The sequence below is a fragment of the Nematolebias whitei genome, chromosome 14, assembly GCF_014905685.2.
Source record: "Nematolebias whitei isolate Nwh7 chromosome 14, NemWhi1, whole genome shotgun sequence".
Classification (NCBI taxonomy): domain Eukaryota; kingdom Metazoa; phylum Chordata; class Actinopteri; order Cyprinodontiformes; family Rivulidae; genus Nematolebias; species Nematolebias whitei.
Genome location: NC_056511.1, coordinates 37788513 through 37797600, shown reverse-complemented (window position 1 = coordinate 37797600; position 9088 = coordinate 37788513). Strand labels below are relative to the sequence as shown.

The 9088-nt window shown below is 40.8% G+C and overlaps 1 protein-coding gene across 2 annotated transcripts in view; it reads right to left on the bottom strand.

Annotated features, from left to right (window-relative positions):
* nlgn3b (neuroligin 3b) overlaps positions 1–9088 on the bottom strand; it is a 31063-nt gene that overhangs the window by 13603 nt on the left and 8372 nt on the right. Inside the window, exons 2-5 of one of the 2 annotated variants that reach the window (XM_037688070.1) lie at positions 7006–7676; positions 4775–4834; positions 1251–1400; positions 361–546 (exon numbers count right to left, since the gene is read on the bottom strand). In XM_037688070.1, the coding sequence (XP_037543998.1) occupies positions 361–546; positions 1251–1400; positions 4775–4834; positions 7006–7486 (877 nt within the window). In that variant the 5' untranslated portion in view covers positions 7487–7676. The remainder of the gene's footprint in view (positions 1–360; positions 547–1250; positions 1401–4774; positions 4835–7005; positions 7677–9088) is intronic. The other variant, XM_037688071.1, reaches the window with a different exon arrangement.

Sequence of the window (9088 nt, the reverse complement as noted above, 5' to 3'; positions counted from 1 at the left end):
TAGCATTTATATATATATATATATATAAATGCTATATGTTATGTTGATGTTTAACCAGTAGAAGTGCACCTAGAACTCTCAGCTTCAGATAAAAATCAGAACGGACACAGTCCAGTTTGGGAGAACAGTGAGGTTTGCTTCAGTCTTTTGAAAGGCTATTTTGACTTTTATTTCCTCTCAACATTTTTTTTACTTAATCTCAAAGTTCTGTCACAAAGAAAAACATGTTCCCCCTCAATGATTTGTCCTCTGAGTGGGCGCAGTCCTCCATCGTAGGATTCAGACACAGACACATAAGCTTTTCAATTATTGGACACGGGCAGAAAGAGATGACTCAACCAGCAGAGTACTTGTTCTTACCCTCCGAGTGGTGGGACAGTGTTAGCAGACTGACACACGAAGCACCGATTCCAGATCCGAACACTGTGATGCGGCCTGGGTCTCCTCCAAAGTAACCGATGTTTTTACTTATCCAGCGTAGAGCTTGAATCTGATCCAGCAGTCCGTAGTTTCCTTTAGCTGCCTGGTCGCCAGTACTCAGGAAGCCTGGTGTAAACGGAGAGAAAACGGAGCTAAAACCAAACTTTGAACAGAGGATGTGGCCCTTGGGAGGACATCTGAATAAACTGGAACCAGTTCCCCTCAGGTGTAAACAGGCTTTTTTAGTCAACTCCTTGCAGGAAGTGGTTTGGCTCAACTCATCAAACCTCAAGTCGTCACCCTGAAGCAACTTTATAACATTTAACGTGAGCAAATAAATTTCTTTTATCAAACCACGCAGAGGTCACAGGTGCTCATGCACCTTTCTCTCATAACTTATTCATCTGACTGGTTTCATCTATAGGGATCTCTGAATGTTAAACAGTGTAAACAACAAACATTGACCTTGTGAATGCTGCAGCCTTTCTGGGCTGTAGTTAAATCATTTTGTTTTCTTGAATGGCAAAGAATGATAATCTTGTGCAGATTAGATAAATCCATCTAGAGGAAGATAAATTGGGTAGAACAATGAGTTTGTGCAACAAGGGCAAGGCTTGATAAGAATTTGCATAGCTGCGTCCGGAAAATGTAACAGAAAGCGTCATGCTACCAAGATCTAAGGTAACTAGAATGCATTCAGACATTTTATCTCCACTTCTTCTTCCTGTAACAATAAAAGTTAAACCCATTTTGACAGTTTTTTTTCCTCCTAGATTAAACAAGACCAAACTTTCCCTTTTTAAAAGTCACCACACAGACTGTATCTTCACCTAATATCCCGATTCTGTAGTTGAGCGTGACGACCACGACGTTCCCGTAGCTGGCCAGAATGCTGCCATCCATCATGTTCCCGGTTCCCTCCATGTAGGAACCTCCGTGGATGTAAACCATCACTGGTCGGGCTTCAGAGTCCCTTATATCTGCAGCATTACACACACACACACACACACATATGGAGCTTGAGCAAACAACTGCAGGGACGACAGTAGTGAAGGACTGATACAAGACTGTTAAACTTCTATCACGGTTGCTCAAGATGAAGTATGAGAGGTAGACCGCGTAGGAAATGTGCTTGGAAGCAAGCCAGGGTGGAAGGCCCGTGGTTTAAAAGCTGCAATGGCAATCCAACATGCATGGAAAACACTTTGACAAGAGTTATGAATATAATCAAGAGTTTCATGGTGCATGGACGTGTCACGCCGAGAACTTTTGTTTATCCACATTAAATCTAAAGGTCTCTGGATATGATGGAACGAGAGAAAAGTTTAAATCAAGAGTTCAGATCTTTTGAAGTGGGGTTCTATAGAAAGGTTGTGAACAGTTAATATCCCACCTGCTGTAGATAGCTCTTAGAATGACCTCAGTAACGGAAATAAAGAAATGGAGTTTAGCTCGCTCAGTTGATGAGCTAGTGGTATTTCACAGTTAGATTTATGTGGTTTCCAACATTTTTCAGTCAGGTCATCTGGACAGTTTCTTTATTTTTGTGCTGAAACGTTTCAGCACAAAAATAAAGAAACTGTCCAAATAACCTGACTGAAAAATGTTGGATTGTATACCTGGATTATTGAGCATGGACTTTGTTGTTTTCAACCAGTTTGACAAGACAATGGAGGAGGAGCGTACCAAAGAGACCATCTTATCACAAGCAGAACTGGTTTGTTCCACTTTGGAGTAAGCTGTTGGGGGAAGAATCAGTTTTGTGTTGTGTGTTTCCTTGACTGATGAAGCCTTCTGGATTGAAGGCAAAACATTTAAGCACAAAAAACAAAAAAAGAAACTGTACAGATGACCTGACTGAAAAATGTTGGATTGTATACTTGGATTATTGAGCATGGACTTTGTTGATTTCTGTGGTTTGTTTTACCAAAGCAGCAACGGCAGCTATAGCACTTCCTGTGCAGCCTGGAACACCTCCTGTAGGAATATCACAACATTTCTGCAGGAATAACAATGCAATACAAAACTGACAGCAATGAGAAGGTTTATAAGTTCTAGTTGTTTTAGAACAGGGGTTACCAACACGGTGCCCGCAAGCACCCGGTCACCCGCAGGGACCTTGTGAATCACATGTTCTAAAAACAGCACTCATCATTAAAATAAGGAATAAAGAGAAAAAAATACAGTCAGTAACTAAACGTTTTTAAATTAAATAAATGATTGCATGAATGGGGCGGCACAGTGGCACAGTTGGTAGAGTCGCCGCCTCTCAGTAAGAAAGTCGTCGTATCACATCCCAGCCTGGGGGCCATTCTGGGTGGAGTTTGCATGTTCTCTCCGTGCATGCGTGGGTTTTCTCCGGGTATTCCAGTTTCCTCCCACAGACCAAAAACATGCATGTTAGACTGATTGGTAACTCTAAATTGTTCCTAGGTGTGAGTGAGAGAGTGAATGGTTGTTTGTCTCGTTTGTCTCAATGTGTCCCTGTGATGGACTGGAGACCTGTCCACGGTGTCCCCCACCTCTCGCACAGTGACTGCTGGTGCTGGATACCAGTGACCCACGCGACCCAAAAAGGAAGAAGTGGCTAAAAAGATAATGGATGGATGGACGAATTGCATGATTTTAAATGAAAACAATTAATAGAAATGTTTAAAATAAATCGTTTAACTTATTAGCAGCTTTGTCTGGGTCAACGTTCAGAATCCTGCTCAGACGCACCTCGATCCCTGAGCGGTGCAGCTACAAGCGGTTTTCCTCCCATAGTGGAGAGAAAAAGTCAGAAAAACATCCATCCATCCATCCATCCATCCATCCATCCATCCATCCATCCATCCATCCATCCATCCATCCATCCATCCATCCATCCCTCCATCCATCCATCCATCCATCCATCCATCCATCCATCCATCCATCCATCCATCCATCCATCCATCCATCCATCCATTATCTTTACCCGCTTATTCCATTTTGGGTCACGGGGGTCACTGGTGCCCATGTCCAGCAATCACTGTGCGAGGGGCGGGGTACACCCTGGACGGGTCGCAAGTCCATCACAGGGACACATAGAGACAAACGAGACAAACAACCATTCACTCTCTCACTCACACCTAGGGACAATTTAGAGTTACCAATCAGCCTAACATGCATGTTTTTGGTCTGTGGGAGAAAACTGGAAAAAACCCACGCATGCACGGAGAAAACATGCTAACTCCACCCAGAAAGTCCCTTGGCTGAGATTTGAACCAGTGACCTTCTCACTGAGAGGCAACAGCTCTACCAACTGAGCCACCATGCCTCTCCATTGTAAATTATTATTGATAATTATATGTTTGTATCAAACAAAGTAGCCCTTTGTGTTGCTCTGTACCCCTGAAGTAGCTCTCAGTCTCCAAAAGGTTGGTGACCCCTGTTTTAGAATGATAATCCACTTTGCTCTTGGCCTTGAGGTCACTCAAAGAGCTATCTACAACAGGTAATATCCTAATTGTTCATTCCTATTCCTGCATTATCCCTGTAAATTAAATATTGAGCAGTAAATGGTTCAAGAACAGTTTTTTCCCGAAAGCCATCACCACACTGAACTCACACATGCACTGATTTAATAATCTAACCTCCCAAACACCTGGACTTCTACTGTGCAATACTACTGACATTTCATACTCTGTCACCTTAACTACCTCACTAATATCCATAATGTGCAATACAATTGTGTAATACTTGTATTTTTTTTTTTTTTTTTTTTTTTTTTAACTTTCATTATTATATCTATATTGCGTTACATTTTTTATATTTTTAGTGTGTTTAATGTGTGTTTTCTTAAGGCGTGTTTTTGCACTGGAAAAAAGGAGTGGCTCTTAATTTCATTGTACTGCGTATAATGACAATAAAGGCATTCTGATTCTGATTCTGATTCTGATAAATGTAAAGTTCAGCGTGTACTAGCATAAAACATGACTTGTTTACTGTATATTTGAACTGAGCTGGATCACATTACAGCAAACTCCTCTTTACCTGATATATGAAACCTAGGAGAAAGAGTAAAAAACTCAAAGTATTATTTAGCATATTGACAAATGCATTTCTTTGCATTAGGACAGACAAATAGATAATGCATTCTCTGGATCAATGTGCGTGACAGCAGAAGTGTTGCACTTACTGAAGAGGATGCAGCAGTTCAAGATGTAAAATGGACGAACAAAACCCTTATGTCATCATTTCTTATTATTCCACTCAAAAAAAGAAGAAAAGCCAAATTTTTTTTTTTAGAAAATCAAAAAGTACCGAACCACTTCCATGAAACAAAAATAATCCATGCATTGAAACTGAGTTTTTAGGGAGAAAACAAAAATACCTTCAGATACATGAGTCTCAGCTTGTGAGAAAGGCGCCCCCTTTTTCTTGTTTTGGCCCCCTGGGAGTCAAATAGACAGAAACAAAAAGAAGAACAAAATTCAAAAGGGCAAGATAGAGTGGACTGGGTTGTCTTTAATCTAACCAAAATGACAAAAAGAAGAAGAAAAAAGTTCAAGAATATATTTAATAAATAACCCATGAAGAATATTCTAAAATCTATGGAACAACTGGAGCTCGGACAGTCAAAACCATTTGAGGGAAACTGTTTAATAGCCGTTTTTAAAGTGCCAGGTGAGCAGGCCTATAGGGAGCACTCAGGCGCGGGGGCTTTAGAAAATGTGGGCTGCACCATTTTGGACATGTACCTTTCGTGCAGGCTGTTTATCTGCTGTTGCTAAGTTACCATAGGGGAAAAAAAACAAAACAACAACCGTCTGAAAGAGCGGTGCGCTACACACACAAGCAGAACACGGTTCAGCTCTGAATGCTTTATACCGAGTGCCACCGTGCAGGAGGCCGTACGCTCCCAGGAACCACGTTTAATTAGGCTGAAGCGTCAGGAGCCCGAGAAATCTGTTAGCCGTCACGTGATTCCAAAAACATACACAATTAGTGCGCCATTACGTTCATCCGCTAATGGACAGGTTCACAGCAGACACACAAAGTGTTCCCTCGCCGCTTCGTTCCGCAGTTCAGAAATAGGAAAGGACTCAGCAGGCGATAGACAGTTGACTCTCGCACCTCCTTAATTGGCCCCCGACAGACACGCTGTCCGAGCAGAGCGGTGATTCACTAATATGGACCAATTTTTTTTTCCAAAATATGGAAATTTGACATTTTTATCTTTCTTCTAAGTAAACCTCACAGTTCCCCTTGATGCCGAGGCTGTTTTTACCATTTTACAAACTGAGAGTGACTGCTTAGTTTAGCTAGACATCCACTTTGTTGGCAGCTAATATATAGGATTTATTATTGCCCGGCAGCAAAAGATATGCATGTGTCTGTCGTGTTAGCAAAATGTCTCACAGACTAGTGGGTAGATTTTAATGAAACAATAAAATAGCAACAAAAATTGCAATCTCATTGAAATTTACAGATATTGAGCTAATAGTTGACCTGGTAGTAGCTGAAGATCATTCACAACACATTGCGTATTAACGTCTTGTATGAGATCTCCAATAAAGTTACTTTCAAGGTTTGACCCATGGATTATAAAAATCTAGACATCCTACAGTAACCCAGAAGTTGAAGCCAGAAGGGGAACAGTATCATCATAGGCTGGTTTCAGCCCCCTCTATGTAAACCAACAGGGCTTTGCCCTTGTAAAATTAAGGTTTTGACTTTTTTAATTCATGTAGTTCTTACCTTGCATATGTAAATGGTAAATAGACTGTACTTACTGTATATAGCACCTTTCTATCTGATCAAGATACTCAAAGCTCTTTACACCACAATCTGTGCCTCATTTACCCATTCATACAGCACTCTACTAGATCTATACAAAGTTAATTGAACAAATCATTCTAAAGAGACTAATCAGAGCTTTATCACATTCATACACCGATGGAACACACATCAGAGGCTATGAGGTGTTCAGCGTCTTGCCCAGGGACACTTCGGCATGTGGCGGCTGGTGGAGTCAAACCCCCAACACTTGCATTGGAGGACGACTGCTCTAACCACTCAGCCACAGCCGCCCATGCTGAAGTGTATGTATGTTTTAATACTCAATATTTTAGAAAGTTAGCTGTAATTAGTTATTTTAAACTAAAAAGAAAGGCCATGCAATACCATTATATGTGGGAGACTAGGCAGGACTTAAAACGTCACAACCCTAGTGAGCAGACTCTGGTTCCAAAAATAAACAACCTGAACCAGACCTTGCTGGCTTCAATTCCCAACAAGGAGAGAAGGTGTGGACATGTTGTCTTAAAACACAGCAGATAGTTTGACCAGAACATCTATAACGCCTTCATTTCCCAATATAAGATGATCTGTAAAAGTCTGGCATCAAAGATGGCGAGCGAGATCTTAAAGCGACGCTAGGCCTTTTAATTAGATAAGTTGTATAGTCTTCTGCAGAAAATGACACTTTGGGTGATACATCAGCCTTTGATGACATGAGCTCATGATGATCACAGGACAATGAAGGCCTCAGCCAGCAGCAGCAGCAGCAGTGAGCAGCCCACACCTAAAGTCACAGCTGAGCATTTGACCAAACCAACTCACCGTCTTCTGTCGGAGAGTAGATGTTCAGATACAAGCAGTCCTCGCTCTGATCTTGGATGTACGTGGCCACTGTGTCCAGGTTGTACGTGAACCATATGGGCATCATGATCTCTGGCACCGTGTTGTGGATGTTCTGGGGGCACACGGGCATGAAGTGCGTGGCGTTCCTGACTCCTGACCAAGGGGAGGGTTGATCAGGGGGCATGAAACGCTTTTCCCCCACAGGTGGGGCAGCGTAAGGGACCCCGAGGTACTGATCCACAGGTCTGAGGACCTCACTGGGGACGGGGACCCTAAGGCCCCGCAGTTTCCCGAACTGGGTGGTCACAGTTGGGTAGAATTTCTGGCTTGTTGCTTTGGTGAGTGAGCAGCAGGAACATAACATCCACCAGAGGAGAGCACAGTGAGTGATGGTGGGAGTCCCTCGCTGGTGTAGCAGGTGTGCAGGCAACAGATGGACGCTAAACGTAGCCAGCCACATGGTCCAGACGAGACGGTGCCGTTGCACAACACAAAAGCACACTCTAGTGTCTGTTCAGCCCTTTTGCACTGAGTCTGTCAAACAGACATCCCTCACTGCACCTTTAGATCCAACAGTTAGCAAATCCACAAACGCTGCAGCTTGGAATGGATCGGCCCTACGTCCTCTTCTCATGGCAGTGCTTATAAAGCTGAGGAGAAAACAGAGATAATTCAGAGCTCAGAACATTTAATAAATAAAAAGCTCTGCAATGCTAAAACTATTTTTAAAAAATGTGCACAAATTAAACATATTTGCTCTGAGATCGATGAACCAGCTCCCAGATCCAGCCTTAGAGGTGATTTTAGACCGTTTTCTTCTAGATAATAATTGATTTTGACCTGATTTTTAATAGTGTGAATGTTTCTAAATCATTCACACTATGAAAATTGTTTTTTTCGTCTGTACGTTTTTCGGCACAGAAGTCATTCCGCAAGTTTTGTGCCATTTCAACAATTCATATTCAAAACTCATTCAGGACGTTCCTGCTGTGACTTATGGTATTTGTGAAATTTGTACTTTTTGAAATATTTAACTTTTTTGGACATAATTTACTCATAAAAATTGAATGGAGTTCTTTTTACACCCTTCAAACCTTTTGTGGTGTTTAAAAACTTTTTCAGTTCTTTTCAGCTTTTGTTCTGGTTCAGCTCTTTTCAGCTTCTTTGTGCTAATTTCAACTTCCTTCCTTCAGCTGATTTCACCTTCTGTTTGCTAATTTCAACCTTTTTCGGCTACGTTTTAGGTATTTTTAAGCTAATTTTAGCTTTTTCATTTTTGCCAGTTGCCATCTTTTGTACTTTTTTCTAATAATTTCAACTTTTCATGCTTCTTTCAGCCTCTCCTTCTGCTAATTTCAGCTTTTATCTGTTCAATTCAGTTTCTTTTTATCCTAATTTCTGAGTTCTACTCAGCCTCTCTCTGCCTATTTCAGCTTATTTAGCTGATTTCTGCTACATTTTTGCATTGTTCAGCTTTTCCTACACATTGCTTCTGTTTTTCTACTGTTTTCTGCTTTAATTGATTTTTAAATATTATTTCATTCTGCTTTTAACATCAGCTGCTCAAATCCAACCACATTAACATTTAGTGGCAAACCTTTTCAACCTGGTTGCAGCTTCTTAGCAAAAATCATTCAGCAGAGAAAATTATGTTTATCCATCCATCCATCATCTTTACTCGCTTCTTCCATTTCGGGTCGCAGGGGTCACTGGTGCCCAGGTCCAGAAGTATACTTGTCCATTTGTTCACTTTTTGACCTGACCCTGTTAGTTCCCTCACTGCAAGTCAAAACCTGTATATAATACAAAACCTTTGCACACACCATGAGTAATGTGATTGAACCATGTGAAAAGTAAATGAATAAGAATTCCTAATAAATTATTTTTCATCCTATTTTTAAAATGGTAAAACCATTATCTCAAGAATTTGGTCTAAATCTTATTATTAAACTTTAAAGTTTCATCTATTATTTTCAGTTTAAAATGGCAAAATTACAATCATTTTAAAACTACTAGTAATATATATATATATATATATATATATATATATATATATATATAT